General features: G+C 41.9%; 1 protein-coding gene across 10 annotated transcripts in view; it reads left to right on the forward strand.

The window, feature by feature from the left end:
- Nucleotides 1-2133: 2133 nt before the first annotated feature.
- tcf7 (transcription factor 7) overlaps nt 2134-17225 on the forward strand; it is a 172323-nt gene continuing 157231 nt past the window's right edge. For 9 of the 10 annotated variants that reach the window (XM_067996177.1, XM_067996182.1, XM_067996174.1 and 6 more), the window contains exons 1-3: nt 2134-2364; nt 2488-2554; nt 2709-2821. In XM_067996177.1, the coding sequence (XP_067852278.1) occupies nt 2170-2364; nt 2488-2554; nt 2709-2821 (375 nt within the window). In that variant the 5' untranslated portion in view covers nt 2134-2169. The remainder of the gene's footprint in view (nt 2365-2487; nt 2555-2708; nt 2822-17225) is intronic. The other variant, XM_067996183.1, reaches the window with a different exon arrangement.

Raw genomic sequence — 17225 nt, forward strand, 5'->3', positions numbered from 1 at the left:
GGTTCCAATCTTACTTGTCCCTATGTAGCCAGCATGTCTACTGTGATTTCCCTTCCCATTTTTGCATGGTTACCTCTAGCATGTTCCAAAGTTTCATCCTTGTTACCCTCCTCTTCCTCATATAGAAGCTCCCCCTGAGAAACATTATCCATAAGCATGGGTCCACTTTCATATATATGCTGATGACACCAAGATTTACTTTCCTCAAACCACAAATGTGACTAAACAGTCCAACATCAAGTTTTAGATGAGCCTAAGATTTCTCAAACTTAACACTGGCAAGACTAAAAGCATCGTGTTCAATTCGCAACAGAACATCTGAATCTGAGCCCTTGATTCCATCCCCCTCTTTGGCCATTTTCTTAAGCTGTACCCAACAGTGCAGAATCTCATTGTCCTCTTCAATTTTGAGCTGAGGATGAAACCCACATTCAGCTATCACTAAGAATGCCTAGTTCCACTTTGGCAACATCACTTATTCTTGTCCTTATTCCCCACCCCCCATGGAAACATTTACTCATGCCTTCAGAAGCTGTAGGCTCAACTTTTCCCATGCTCTCGTCCCCGTCCTCTCAAGCTCCAGTCTACACAAACTCCAACTTGTCCAAAACTCCACCTGCATCTTATCATATACTGTGTCTTGCACACCCATCGCCATTGTCCTCACTGATCTACACTAGCTCCCCGTACCACACACATTGATTTCAAAATCCTCACCGTGGTTTACATATCCTTCCATGATCCCACCCCATTCTATGTCTGCAACTTCCTGCAGCCCAACATCCCAGCTCACACACTCTGCTCTTGCAAAGTTGGCCTCTTGTGCATCGCCCTGTCTCTGCTCCATCATCGATGTCAGAGCTTTCAGCCATCATGGCCCCGCACTCCAGAATTTTCTTCTTAGTACCCCTTGGACCATCACTCCCACATTCAAAAACTTACATAAAACCTAGTTGAATGAAATAATTCTTCTCAGTTCCTGCTCAGTGTCCAATCCCCCTTTGTGAAGTGACTTGAGGTGTTTCACAATGTGAAAAGTGCTTTATAAGTGCAATTTGTAAGTGAATACAGGAGTAAAAGTCTGAGTGCTAATGTATCTGTATTTACATACATGTCTGTATAAGTATGTGTGTCTGTGTGTGTGACTATTTTTGCGTGTATGTCTGTATAAGTTTCAGTATGACTGTATTTGTGCCTGTTTATGTCTCTATAGGTGTGTGCCTGCATGTGACTGTATTTGTGCCTGTGTATGTCTGTATAAGTGTGTGTGTCTGACTGTATTTGTGCCTGTGTATGTCTGTATTTACGTGTGTGTATCACTGTATCTGTGTTGGTAAATGTGTGTGAATATATCTGTGTGGCTATGTGTGTCTACATTTGTGAATGTATAAGAGTGTATCCGTGTCTATACCTGTGTGTATTCTTTGTGTGAGAGACTTTCTCATACTTGAACCGAATCTGCATTATTATTCTATTTGGTCCATTTTAACCCTCACAGCAAAAAAACCCAAAATCTACCAGTCTTTTAATTTAATAATTAAAAACTGACACGTTAAAGAATTTAGAAAAAAAGTTACATGATCTATTGGTCAAACTGAATTACAGTTTAGAGAGGAACAAAAAGGAACACTTTCTCTTTAATAAGCACGGGTGTTGGGGAAAATGTATACTAAATAGTTATTTGTCAGTGGACGCGTGGGTTCATTGCTTCTCTCCACACATGTTAACATTGGATTTAAAAACAGCTGCGTGGAAAGATATTTTTAAAAAAGGGGGGACTGATTGCAAGGGCATGGACTTATTAGGAAAATGATGATGATTTTAAAGTGTTTCGTTGATGAAACAATTGAATCCCCCCCTCCCGTCAATGAAGCTGTCAATCAAAAGGCGGTGCTCTTTGATGTTGAGGAGCCGTCGCCTTGGTCCTAAACACAAACTGCTTCAGATCTTTTTTCTCTCCCTGCTGCCGTACTTTCACTGAGATCTCTTCTCTCTCTCGCTCTCCCGCTCCAAACTGACTGCAACTTTACATTGCATTCCCCTCGGCTGTATGCAACAAGCAGCACAAGTCCCGGTCAGTAACTTTGAATAGTGCAAAGTGAAGGAGTGGAGAGGTGGTGGGAGGGAGGGAGGGGGGGGGGAGGTGGTTGAAAAGAAATCCTAAGGAAAATGCCGCAGCTGAACAGCGGTGGAGGGGATGATCTGGGGGCGAACGATGAAATGATCTCCTTTAAGGACGAAGGGGAGCAGGAGGAGAAAATCTCCGAGAACGCTCTCACCGAGAGGGATTTAGCAGACGTGAAGTCATCGTTAGTCAACGAGTCGGAGACTAACCAGAACGCGAATCCTGCATCCGATCCAGGGGTGAGTGAAAGAGTTTGATCTTTGCTCCAGTTAATGAATTTCCAGTCTATTGAAACACACGCGTGCATTTAACACGGACAACTCCATCTCATACAAATTCTTCTTTCACATGATCCCAAACAGGCGATCAGACGTTCGCAGGACAGTCAAAGAATTTACCAAGATAAATCCAGAGGTCACATCGATGACGGTAGGTTGGCTTACTTTCGTTCTTTTTTGTTGTTGGATAGACCCGCCATTAAAGATCCTTATTTCATTCATTCCCTTTATTCGCCAGCCGTTTACAGTAAAGTTTTTGAATGTCAACTAGCCATTAAAACTTTCCCCCTTGTTCCCTCATGCAGTTACAAAGCAGCGTCAAGATGGAGGTATGTTCAAAGGGACAGCCTACTCGGGGTATCCCCACTTTCTGATGCTCCAGGACCCCTACCTGTCCAATGGATCCCCATCTCCATCTGTAAGTCCTGGGCGTTTTATGTACGTTGCAGGAATTGTACAGCTCAGTCCAGCACCTCTCATTATTTTAGGCTTTTTTTCTTTTAGAAGGGGGGTGTTTGGGGGGGTGGTTGATGTTGGTGGAGGGAGACTTAGTCATATTATTGCAGGAAATAAATGTTCATCACCAACTAGTCATCAGAGGCTAAATTCAATATCTGGGCTTTTTCTATTTTTTTTCTGAGTTCCCTGGGCTTCTAGTGCTTTATCTCGGAAATACGGGTTAAACTTTTTGACTGATAACACTATGGTCAGATTCGTGGAATGTTTCCCAGTCAGAGATGTCTTTTGACGTATTTCAACTCAGTCAAAATAGAATAAAATGCATCTCTTGTGGTTGCTGCCTTGTGCCTGGTGGAGGGTAGTCATCGTTTGCTGGTTTTTTTGTTGTTGCTGCTGTACATTGTGAGTAAACAAACAGTGGAGATTTGTCAACGTGCAGTTCAAGTTGTCCATTGGTGTTGGGGCAGGAGGGTGGGGGGATGACAATTGATTTCGGGTCGTTCTCACTTGTGCTGTTTGGCTTTAATACTTTGTAATAAAAAAACTGCCACAATAGCTTCGATTTGTTCGAACGTAACAACCCGGCTAAGATGGGAAGGAGCCTTGTTCTGAAACAGGCCGAATACTGCTGTCAGGGGACTGGAAATAGAATAAACCAAGTGTAATCCAGAGAAAACCCCATAATACTTTTACAATAACTGTTCTCAGCTGGAGATTTGAAAAAAAATCATTTTCTGTGCTGTATTATAAGTCTCATTATTTCCATTTTTATCCTGGTGAAAAGTGAAACCTGTTTACGTATTTTAAAAAATAACCCTCAGCTCTGTTTATTTCAGTGTATTATAACTACTGAGACTCTTCTCAAAAATTGTTTCTTAAATATCTAACCTTAGCAACATTTGAATGCATTATAAAAGTAGAGAAAGCAGAACATACACTTAAAAAAAATTGTATCCTGCTCCACTGAAAAAAAACCTACACACAATCAGCCTTGGCATAGCGAAAAATTGTATAGAAATAACCTCTACACAGTTCAGGCTATGGTGTTGAAATGTACTTGTATTGCCTGAAATGATTTGCATTTCAAAGTAATATCCCACCAGGCCTTCTCCTTGATGTGTCAAAAGTTAAATCAAGGAATCAGCACTTTTCTGAGCAATGTTCTAAAATTCAACTCAAGAAACAAAATATTTGGAAACTGACAAGAACATCAATTTCTAAAAAGAAAGCAGTTTCTTGAAGAATGAAAGATTTCAGTTTTTCAAAATAAACCTTACTATATGTGATTGCGAGATTAAACACGAGGCTACGTTTATTATGTTTGAGTGGGAAAGTGTCAGAGAACCCTGTCTTAATTTTTGCCTACTGTCTCATCTAGTTGATAGAAGGGATTGTGAAGTCTGCCCATAATCATGCTGCAAACACTTGTGGGAGACATGGCTTTTGTTTCATAATCTTGCATGACAAGAACAGGTACCATGTACCCAACAGCTGTCAGTTAGTCAGCTTTCCTCTAGTTTTAAAAAAACCTTTTCTTATCTGATATCAGATAAATATTCTGTTGAGCATTTCCATCCTAAAAGCTTGAAGCCCCACAATGTGCTGCTGTGTTCTGTGTCTCGTACTGTTGTGCAATGTGGTTTGAGTGGTAGTCTTTTTTTTGCTTACGTTGGAGCCAAATGGAAATCTTTTCAGTAAAGATAGGTTTGCTTGAGGGCTGGAGGGCTAGTGGGGTGAGGGGAGGTGGGGGGGGGGGGGGGCGTGGAATCAGATCAGACACAAGCTTTCTTGTTAGCTTAGTAATATAACACAGGCACTGTTGGAAAAATGGCATTACTGTTTAATAACTGCTTACAGGCTCAGGGTTTCTGTGAATTAGGCGTACTGTTCATTTCTCATAGCCTGACACGAGCTGTCAGAAATCTCATTCAAGAGGTAGTCTCGCTGTCAGTGCCCCTTTTATAAATCAAACAGTTAAACAAAGAACTATGAATAACTTTGACTTCTTTACTCCGCCTATTTCTGTTTTGTGTTTTGGTAAATATTTCGATTTAAACAGTGAAGACTGGTGATATAATCGTGGGAACTTGTTTTTAGATGAGGTACAGAGCTCAATAGAATGAGGGAGCTGGATTATTGTTAGTAGGCGTAGGCAGCTCTAGCAACTTTGGACGTTTCAACTGTGTACAGTTAATTCAACTCCCTCACACCATCAGTCTCAGGAGCTTTTCAAAGCCAATTTCCACAATAATAACACAATTTAAACAAAAATGTCTTCAAATAAATAGAGTAAAAAAGGATGTTAAAGATTTTTGTATAATTTTTTGATCTTTAACCCTTGGAGTTCCACGAATGATTTATCTCTGGGCTGTGATTACACAGCTGGAGCCAATGACAAGATAGGTAAGAACAGTAGTGCTCACTGTTTGGAGCTTGGAAATTGCACCAAACGATGTGGCCATGTCAATCTTTGCATTCGTGAGTCAGGATTGGCTAGAAGCACATCTTTAAATCCAGTTTTTAGCTCATTGCCAACCTTTAAAGAAATGAGTCCCACCTCCAAAATAGACCTTGCGAAAAGATTGAGTAGAGTGGTTAGACATAAAAAATGGTGGGAGGAAAGTAGAAGAAAATCTAAGATAGGATATATTAGTCAGAAAGAAAATAAAAGTTAAAGTAATAAAAATAAAAAAGAGAATTGAGGAAAAAGGAAAGATAAGTTGAGCAGAATGGAGTATTAAAAATTTTCACCTAAAATTATACTTTTAGACTATTTTAGTTGCATAGGGTTAATATTACTGTGACAAAGCTACTCCTGACACAGAAGTATCTTTATTGCTATAATATTACAGTTTGTTTCAACAACATGTTGTTCAAGTTGAAAACCTTTTTTAAAAAATGGCCATCTGAGATTAAGTGAATTGGCAAAAATGTGGCAAATGGATTTCATTGCAAGCAAGTGTGAGGTCATCCACCTTGGACCTAAAAAGGATAGATCAGAGTTCTTTGTAAATGGTGGAACTTTCGAAACAGTGGAGGTCCAAAGAGACTTAGGGGTCCATTTACATAGATCATTAAAATGTCATGGACAGGAATGGAAAACAATCAAAAAGGCTAATGGAATGCTGGCCTTTGTATCTAGAGGACTAGAATATAAGGGGGTAGAAGTTATACTAAAGTTATACAAAGCCCTGGTTAGATCACACCTGGAGTAATGTATTCAGTTCTGGGTACCGCACCTTAGGAAGGATATACTGGCCTTGGAGGGAGTGCAGCGTAAATTTACTAGAATGATACCCTGGTGTCCAAGTGTTAAGTTACGAGGAGAGACTACACAAACTGGGGTTGTAATCCCTGGGATTTAGGAGATTAAAGGGTAATTTGATCAAAGTTTTCAAGACATTAAAGGGAACTGATAGGGTAGATAGAGAGAAACTATTTCCACTGGTTGGGGAGTCTAGGACTAGGGGACATGGCCTAAAAATTAGAGCCAGAACTTTCAGGAGTGAAGTTAGGAAACACTTCTACATGAAAGGGTGGTAGAAGTTTGGAACTCTCTTCTGCAAATGGCAGTTGATGCTAGTTCAATTGTTAATTTTAAATCTGAGATTGATAGATTTTTGTTAACCAAAGGTATTAAGGGATATAGGACTGCGAGCAGTCTAAGGGTTAAAAGGAGCCCTGATGACGAGACTCTCTCAATGTTCTGGACAATCATCAGGTGATGGAAAAATATCACTTAACACATAAGAAGACAGAGAAAATCTCAGATAGCTCAAATGTCTGAACATAAGGGAGATATGATTATTCACTTTTGTGGAAACGAGTTTACAAAACTTAATTTGTACAGAGTGTGTACAATTAAGTTGTGTTTCAATTCTGGTGCATCGTATTAAATGGCAGTTGGCAATCACAGTATACGTTTTAACTTGATTCTGCGAATAACAGTTGCTGCCAAACAGCAGAAAGAAAAGCAATTATCATATACTTGGGTAGTAGATAGTACTTTGCTTCACTGTAACATTTATCAAATGTCTATATACACTGAGGTACGTCAAGCAGCATTTCTCTAATAAAATCTGATAGAGTATGAGAATAGATTAGCGGCTAACATAAAAGGGAACCCAAAAGTATTTTCTAAACATATAAATAGTGAAAGGGTAGTCAAAGGAAGCATGGGACCGATTAGGGACAAAAAAGGAGATCTTCTTGTGGAGGCAGAGGGCTGAGGCACTAAATGAATACTTCGCATCCATCTTCACTAGAGAAGAGGATGCTGCCATTGTAGCAGTGAAGAAGGAGGTAGTGTTATAAATGGATAGCCATGTGGTGAAGGATAGAATACTAGAGCCTGGTCTTTAGTTATTTCTAAGCCTTTATTCATAGAGAGTCCCCTTACATTCACGCCACACCCTAGATAAGATCTCCTATAAAAAGGATATAAGAGAGTCCCCAATTGATACCCACCACCTGAATACAATTAGCCAGGGGACTGAAAGCAGAGAGTAGTGGTGATCGGTTGTTATTCAACAGTGGTGTTCCCCAGGGGTCAGTATTAGGACCATTCTTCTCTTTGATATATATTAATGACCCGCACTTAGGTATAGAGGGTATAACTTCAAAGTTTGCAGATGACACCAAGCTCAGAAACGTGGTAAACAATGTGGTGGATAGTAACAGACTTCAGGAAGATATAGACAGACTGGTGAAATGGGCAGACACATGGCAGATGAAATTTAACACAGAGAAGTGTGAAGTGATGCATTTTAGTAGGAAGAATGAGGAGAGGCAATATAAACTAAATGGTACAATTTTAAAGGGGGTGCAGGAACAGAGAGACCTGGGGCTGCACATACACAAATCTTTGAAAGTGGCAGGACAAATTGAGCAGGCTATTAAAAAAGCATATGGGATTCCTGGGCTTTATTAGTCGAGGCATAGAGTACAAAAGCAAGGAAGTTATGCTAAACCTTTGTAAAACACTGGTTAGGCCTTAGCTAGAGTATTATGTTCAATTCTGGGCACCACATATTAGGAAGAATGTCAAGGCCTTAGAGAGGATGCAGAAGAGATTTACTAGAATGGTGCCAGGGATGAGGGACTTCAATTATGTGGAGTGACTGGAGAAGTTGGGGTTGTTCTCCTTAGAACAGAGAAGGTTAAGGGGAGATTTGATAGAGGTGTTCAAAATCATGAATGGTTTTGACAGAGTAAATAAGGAGAAACTGCTTCCTGTGGCAGAAGGGTTAGTAACCAGAGGACACAGATTTAAGGTGATTGGCAAAAGAGCCAGAGGTGACACGAGGAAACATTTTTTTACGCAGCAAGTTGTAATGATCTGGAATGCGCTGCCTGAAAGGGTGGTGGAAGCAGATTCAATAATAACTTTCAAAAGAGAATTGGATAAATACTTGAAGAGAAAAAATTTACATCGCTATGGGGAACAAGCAGGGGAATGGGACTAATAGGATAATTCTTTCAAAGAGCCGGCACAGGCATGATGGGCTGAATGACCTCCTCCGGTGCTGTACCTACTATGATACTGTGATACTATGAAAAGGGCTTTTGGTGTTTCTGACCACTACCCTTCTGATAGGTTATCCTCGAAGGTTCCAAAGTGAAATTAATTGTCTCAATCTAATTCCTAATGGATATGAGCTGCCAGCACAAAGTGAGGAGACTTTGTACAAATTGACACTAAATTGTCAATCTCACTGAGAGAAGAAGTGACTGTGGGGGAAATGGAAATGTTGCACTGGTGCAGTGGGGGTTGCTTTACTGAGGTCGAGGTAAAGGCCTGTTGTTGGTGCAAAGTAGCAGGAGCTTTAGATGCAGGCTATACCTGACGTGAGAGTGCATGTTGTTGGCTGAGAATGAACAAAAAAAGATTTTTTAAAGATTTTATTCCCAGCACTGAAATTTTTTACCAACGAGCATAACATTCACCAGAAAATGTCCTGTAATTTGATCCATTAATAATTCACTGTGTCAAAAATAAACATTGTTCTTATACAGGTGAGTTGTTAACAGTCCTGACTCCCCAAAGCATTTCCATCATCTACAAGGCACAAGTCAGAAGTGTGATGGAATACTCTCCACTTGCCTGGATGAGTGCAGCTCCGGCAACACTCAAGAAGCTCAACACCATTCAGGACAAAGCAGCCCTTTTGATTGGCACTCCATCCACCACCCTAAACATTCACTCCCTCCACCACCGGCACAGTGGCCGCAGTGTGTACCATCCACAGGATGCACTGCAGCAACTCGCCAAGGCTTCTTTGACAGCACCTCCCAAACCCACGACCTCTACCACCTAGAAGGACAAGGGCAGCAGGCACATGGGAACAACACCACCTGCACGTTCCCCTCCAAGTCACACATCATCCCAACTTGGAAATATATCGCCATTCCTTCATCGTCGCTGGGTCAAAATCCTGGAACTCCCTTCCTAACAGCACTGTGGGAGAACCTTCACCACACAGACTGTAGCGGTTCAAGAAGGCGGCTCACCACCACCTTCTCAAGGGCAATTAGGGATGGGCAATAAATGCTGGCCTTGCCAGCGACGCCCACATCCCATGAATGAATTTTTAAAAAAGTTAGTATTTTCTAGTCCCTGTATAAGGAGGTCTCCTCTAGTGCTTGTCACCCCAAACTGAGGGCAGACAGCTCCTAATCCCTGACAATGAAACTCTACAATTAGGCCAATGGACAAAGAGGTGCATACGAACAATCCAAATTGATTTGCAAGTGTTCTCCCCTCCCCCAATTTACAGAAAGCATCTTACTTCTGTTCAGCACCTCTCTAATTGCTCTCTTTATGATTGAGAGCTCACCAAATGGTAGGGTAGGTCGGGCAAGGGTGGGGGGGAGGTAGGGGGCGTGGTAGAGTTACTGTTTTGCCTGTAACAGTAGAGATGGTGTATAATCAGTAGAAGAAAACAGGTCACAGTTTTTCATTCCAACTCCAAAACAAGCTGTACTTTAGTGGGGCATGGTGCAGCTCAAGTAAGAGAGTGAGATATCACCATAATTCACTTGTAAAGTGACTTTTTTGCTCTTTTTTTCTGGATAAGCTGATTGTGCATTTTTTTTGTACTTTAAGATTGTTGATGGCAAATCCTTTAAATTTAATCTAGACAGTCCAGATTTGAAACACTTAAAGTCTCTTATCCTGAATTCAGATCTATAGCAGTTTTGTCCAGATTGTTAAAAATGCCCTGACACCACCTTGTACTCGAGGCCCCATCACTCTCCTGCCTCCCATCATCATACTACAAATTTTTTTAATAACAATTTGAACCATGTTAGAAAATAGTTATTAGACATGATTTAAAATGTGTAAAATTATTTAAGCTAATTATTCTAACCCAACACATCAAAATCTGAAACCCTAACAGTTTCTGAGGGGAGAGGGAACAACAAATACAATATCATATATAGTGCCTTTAAAGCAGAAAAAGTGTCCCAAGGCACCTGGGACCTCTAATTGAGTCAAGTCTGCCCAAATTACAACGATGATCATTTACAAAGGTTTCCTTTTTCTGGAAAAAGATAATAAAACATATTTAGATATTTTGATTGAAGGTTAGGGGGAAGAAACAGGGTTTTCATGGGAAACCCACGGGAAATTTGGTGACGTGTTGAAAACGCATACCCGAAGAGAGAGGCCGACGTCAAATTGGGCTTCAGGCCTCATCTCTATAGTACTGGCCAACTACGGACGCCAATTGGGTGTCCCGATGCTGCTCGCTTGTCCCAGCCTTCTGAAAATCGTCCAGCTTGGATGCCAATCCAGCCCACAAGTAAGTCCTGGAGGTGAGGGGCGAGGTGAATGAGAGAAAAGGGGGAGGCGAGTGCGGGCTGGTAGAGGCCTGCAGTATTACTGTGGAAGCAGGAACAGCACTCCTGCTTCTCCTGGCTCCACAGTAATATAAGGGGAAAACTTAATTCCTCTTCAGTGGCCTCCAGCGGTCTCTTTAAGTGCCGCTGGTTACATCACCATTGACCCCGGAAAACTGAACGGAGAATGTAGGCCGCATGCTCCCCCCAGTTTTTCTGTCCTTATATGGCATCGGGACCCTGATTACGATATTCATGGGGCCTAATGCCCATTTCAGGCGGGTGCCCTGGCCAATTAAAAGTTACCTGATCCAAAATGGTCACCAAACTTTGGATGCCGATCAGGAGCAGGAGATCCAATTTTGGTCAGTTTCTCCCTCATTTTATGCCTGTAAAGTGCACTAAGTGAGGCAGAATTTCTCCCCCTATATTTATAGGGCGACATGGAGTTGATTATATGAAGTTAATTTGATGATTTTATGTGACATTCGGGAATTTGGCATCCATTTTGAAAACTGGCTAAACTTTCCCAGGCCAATCGTTCTGTTTAGGCAGTTCTTTAGCACAGTTATATATGCACAGCCTGCAAAATCATTCACTGTTTTAATTACATTTATTTTATGTGACCAGTAATCATTTAGATTATTTTCAATGCTTTTGTTATTTGTCAAGGTACAGTAGATCACATTTGCACAGAAGCAATGTGGCATTGCTTTTATGAACAAATTTTTTTTTTTATTCGTTCATGGGATGTGGGCGTCGCTGGCAATTGCCCATCCCTAGTTGCTCTTGAGAAAGTGGCAGTAAGCCGCCTTCTTGAACCACTGCAGTCCACATGGTGAAGGTTCTCCCAAAGTGCTGTTGGGTAGGGAGTTCCAGGATTTTGACCCAGTGACGATGAAGGAACGGCGATATATTTCCAAGTCGGGATAGTTCTGTGCCCAACAATGTTAGATATTTAGCACTTTGACCTGCCTGGAATTACCCTGTATTATAAGGTGAGCACTGCGTGGCAGTTCATTGAAACAGATAAACTACACTGACATCGAGTGGGTGGAAAATCCTTGTAGTTACCAATGAGGGCCATTCCGTTTGTGAATATACCTATTGATCAATTTATTTGTTTTGCTGAGCTTCTCATTTTTTTTGCCAGGACACTGCGATTATATAAATTCTATTATCATTTCACTTGTGCTTGGTGCCGCCATGGTGAAAAGGGCACATGGTATCTCTGGCTCTTTTCCTTCCCCAACCAAGAAAAGGTTTGCTCAACCCTTTTCTCATGAAGGCTTTGGAGATCAAACTGATTAGAGGATCTGTGCTTGGTGTGAAATTGGGGCTGGGAGTTTTGAGTGCAGTTGAAGCAGATATTTGTGTTTGTGTTTAGCAGTCTAGCTAAGTGTTGTGGAAATAGTTTCAATGAAAGTTCTGACTGCCTTCTGTGCCCAACAATGTTAGATATTTAAGCACTTTGACCTGCCTAGAATTACCCTGTATTATAGAGTGAGGACTGCCTGGCAGTTCATTGAAACAGATAAACTACACCGACATCGAGTGGGTGGAAAATCCTTGTAGTTACCAATGAGGGCCATTCCGTTTATGAATATGCCTATTGATGAATTTCTTTTCTTTGTAAAGTAATTCTCCACCCACCCCCCTCCCCCCCACTCAGTTAGCAAGGATGCAGCAAAAGCAAGTGATGGCTGGTTTAAGAATTTTAAAAGCCATCTGCCTCACCACTCCCTATCAGAGCACAATGTTGTCTAATTATGTGGTGTTCAATCACGATTAGCAGATGTGCTCTGCAAGGATCCTGTCCCAGTGCCACCTCCTCACCACTTCTCCCCCCTCCTCCGGCTGAAGAGAATGAAGCATGTCTACCTCATATATTGTATTGAAGAATGTGTTATGCAGCGTATTCTGGGAAAATATAAGTGTAATTTAAAAAAATACTTTTGCACACATGCTGAGTAAACTGGTCTCAGCCAGACAGCAATAGAGACACTACAATTAGTATAGAACCTTGGTTAGACCACACTTGGAATACTGTGCTCAGTTCTAGTTTTCCATATTATAAAAAGGATATAGAGGCATTGGAGAAAGTGCAATAAAGATCCACAATGTTGATGTCAGAACTGAGAGGATATACTTATCAGGAATGGCTGAACAGGCTGGGGCTCTTTTCTCTAGAAAAGAAAAGGCTGAGTGGTGACCTGATGGAGGTATTTAAGATAATGAAAAGGTTTGATAGGGTAGATATAGAGAAAATGTTTCCTCTTGTGGGGGAGTCCAAATCTAGAGGTCATCAATATAAAATAGTCACTAATAAATCCAAAAAGGAATTCAGGAGAAACTTCTTTACCCATAGAGAATGTGGAACTCACTACCACAAGGAGTAATTGAGGCAAATAGCATATATGCCTTTAAAGGAAAGCTACATAAGCACACAAGGGAGAAAGGAATAGAAGGGCATGCTGATAGGGTTAGATGAAGTAGGGAGGGTGGAGGCTTTGTGGAGCATAAACGCCGGCATAGACCGGTTGGGCCGAATGGCCTGTTTCTGTGCTGTAAACTTGATGTAACCTCAGTGTTCTGTAGAGAGGGGAATATCAGCCATGGTTCCTGTTCCTTAATGCCATCCAGTCACTGGTGCCAGAAAGAATGCAAGTGCAGATATTGGGTGAGAACAGAATCAGACAGTGGGCGTAATGTCTTCCACAGTTAAATAGCCTGTCGATACTCACTGCCTAGGCTCACACATGAAGAATGTCCACTTGGATGAGGAATTGGAGGTCTGCCAGCGTCTGTGGAATTATATCCCAGCAAGTCAGTACTTTCGTAGGAAGAGGGGAGAAAGTTGGAGTAAAATACACTTTCAGAAAACGTGGAGGGGGCAGTTCAGTCCTTCATTATGAGAGTGTCCCTTAAAACATTTAGTTTTCTTGATCCTAACACACACATACAAAAAATCATTGCTGATTCCTTAACTTGCTGGCTCCTTTAGGGGACAGAGTGAAAGAAATCATCGTAATATAGCACTTGAAGCTTTGGCACAGGACACTGCGGAAAGATTGCCATTTACTTTGTCATTCATTCCATGGAGATGAACCACAACTGCTGTTTCTGAACTGAAAGCATGCACCAAGCAAACGGACTTCAAATAATCAGCCTCCGAGGATCTGAGCTCATTTACGGATAAAACATTTAGTAGAATATTGCAGGATAACAGCCCCGAAGATTTGAGAAGCAATGCCTACTCTATCTAAATATTAAAAAACTTAGTGTATTCTGATATGGGCTGCCGTCTTCACTTTGTTTCTGATGCTGAAACATGATGGGGGAGAAATTGGTCTCTGCACGTCTGTTTTTCAGGCACAAAATGGACATTAGGGGGACCAATTTCCAGCTGCAGTCTCTCTCCCCCAATCCTCCCTGGCAGCTGGTGACTTCCAAGTGCCTGGAGCGCCTGCCTAAAACAAGCATTAGGCCCCTTGAATATCCTAATCAGGGGTCTAAGGCCTATCTCTGAACTCTGTTGCCAAATTGTGCAAAAACTGGGAGGAGTTTGCAAGTATGATGATGAGTCCTGAGGCCCAATTTGGAGCAAGCCTTGGGCCTCCATCTTTGGGCACACATTTTCAACGCATCGCCGATTTCCTGTCGATTCCCGTCGGTAACCCAATTTCTCCCCCGATGTTTCTTCAGTCAGCCATGACTGTCAAGCTATCAGGAGTCACTGTTTTCAGCAACATAACGGGGGTTTGAGGGGGCCTGGGAGCTGAGGCTGAGAAAATGGAAGTCTAGAAATTATCATTGGTGTTAATAGCGCATGAACACTTAATGGATTTTCATGACATTCCTCTGTTCACTGGTTTAACATTTCAGTTGGCATTGGAACCTGGTTGGATTTATTCCATCCTTAGACAACATACTGAAGGCCAATTGTAGTGATCCCACCACTGTCTCTGGCTGAGAACAGCTACTTTAGCACAGTTCAAAAATTGAACATGAGACCTCTACTGATTTGAATGACTCCATAACAGACCACCCAATGCATTTACCCACAAAGCTGTTTGAGGGAAGAGAGTTAAATCTTATTCTATCTGGTGATAATGACGCAGGAACCTTTCCTTACACACTAAGTTTTAGTTATCATCATCATCTTGAAACACCTTTTTTAATGGTAGTTACTTTCAACTTAAATCCCTGCTAAGTCATACCTGGTTTCTGTGAAATTTTCTTCATTTATTGTCGCATGAGTATAAGGCACTAAAATTCCTCGGGAGTGCCTCCGATCTTCCTAGCAGAGGATTGGCAGAACCCCATGGTAACAATGGAGATGCAGTTATGTTCGGTGTCCATTGTTTCTAGGAGTTTCCAAAGACTCCGTGTAAGGGGTGAAACGTCTGTCCACCCCTTAAAAGAAAAATGACGGGCCAGGGTCAGGGTCAGGGGGTACTCCCTCGGCTTAGAGTTCCTGGTCCTGGCCATGGAAAGAAATCCAGTGTAGTAATGGCAGTCAGAACACTGAGTGAGGTGAGACATAGGAATGCATGTAAGCCCCACCAGTGGGGTCCGGGCCTGGCAAGTGGCCTGGACTCCCAAAAAGGAACTTTAAAAAAAAATCCTTGACCAGCCCCCTTGCTCAGGGGTCAATCAGAGCAGTGCCAGGGTCAGAAGGCCTGGTCAACCTCTACCAAGAGTTTCTAGCAAGTGCCTGAGATGGCACTTGTGCCCTACCCTGCCCCATGCAAATAAGATGCCCTCCCACTGACTGCACAAACTTGAACAAAGATCAATGCAGGAGGGCACAATCCCAGCACAACCACAAGGGTCGTGGACTGTGGAATTTCGGGGCCTAAGTGTTTATATTGCTTGAACCCTCCACCTTCAAAAGAATAAGCAACTAAAACATGTATCATATAGCAGATTGCAGTTTGTTGAAATGTAAGGCTTGGCTTGCCAGTGAAAGGGTTAATTTTGCTTTGCTTCGAGACAGAGCTACCAGTCTAACTTCAATTACACTTTAATATAGATTAGAAACATGTTAAATCTGTAAACAATTATATTCTTATTTCTTCAAGCGGTGAACTCGATTAAAGACTCACATTGTGAAACATTAAGTTGGAGCCCAGTAAAAGTACAGAATTCCCCTATCAAACCAGCAAACTGTTCCAGAAGAGTTCAACCACCAGTGAAACTTCTACACAGTCAAACTGCTGATGACGTCAGCAGTAACCATCTTGATTCCTTTCAGTTAGAGTCTTTGTAGGTTGCGAGGTAAGAGTTACTGTACCAAGACTTGAAAGAAACAGTGGAGGCGAATTTCTGTGGCGTTCCCTAATCTCCCTCCGTAATTTTGGTGGACGATCAGCGGAATTCCAGGAGAACGGTGTAAACGGCCATAGATCTTCTACCGGGCAGGAGATCAGGATAACTCATACAAGAATTCCAGGCCTATATATTTTGATTTGATTAAACTGTGGGGAAGATTCCTCTATATGCTACTTGTAGGGAAATTGTAAATGCAGACTTATTTGCGTACTTACTAGAGTAGCGAACAGAGGAAATCTTCCTCCCAAATATTCATATATCTAACCGTTATTTAAAAATATACAAATTTTTTACCCCAGGCAGTGACTATTAGCAGGCTGGAAGATATTACAATCAAGCCCAACCCTGTGCTTACCTGACATCTACACATGCACACATGCTCTTTCACCTAGAAAAACTAACAAAAGCTGACAGTCTCAGAAAAGCTGACAACTCAAAGTGACCCTGAATGTAGGCCTGAGGCATATAATTACACTGAAAGTGCAGTGGGCCACAGGCCTGTCAAATCCTAAGTTTTTGGTATATCCAGCGTTTGTAGAAGCAAGGATTGTGGCCAAAATTTGGATAACACTTACTCTTGTGAGTTATTATGGATATATATTGGTACTCTCTGTTGATAGATTTGATGATTAAATTGTTTTAAAATTTTTCACATGGTTGTCCTAGTGATACAAAAAAATCATCACCGTTCCTGAATCCGCCTCTCATCACTGCCCCTGGCTCTCGCTGAAACTGCTGCTGCTCCAGGGATCGAGCTCTCCCCTGTGAGCAGGATTTCTCATGATGGTTTTGTGGGATCAGGAATTCATGCCTACAGTATGTGATATGATTTTATTCCCCAGAACAGCAGCAGCATTAGTTAAGAATCAAGAATGGCAGTAAAGGGGGAGGGAAGAAAGAATGCCAGCATGAACTGGGTGGATGTAGGAAAGTGCCAGCATGAACTGGGTGGATGGAGGAAAGTGCCAGCATGAACTGGGTGGATGGAGGAAAGTGCCAGCATGAACTGGGTGGATGGAGGAAAGTGCCAGCATGAACTGGGTGCAGAGAGGGAGAGGGTGCCAGCTTGAATTGAGAGAAGGATTAGTTCAAGCATGAGGAGAGAGGAGGGGAAGGGAAGATAATTTCCAATATGAACTAAGGGGGTGAGGGGAGGGGGAGATGAGTCCCAGTATGAACTGAGGGGG

The sequence above is a fragment of the Heptranchias perlo genome, chromosome 14, assembly GCF_035084215.1.
Source record: "Heptranchias perlo isolate sHepPer1 chromosome 14, sHepPer1.hap1, whole genome shotgun sequence".
Classification (NCBI taxonomy): domain Eukaryota; kingdom Metazoa; phylum Chordata; class Chondrichthyes; order Hexanchiformes; family Hexanchidae; genus Heptranchias; species Heptranchias perlo.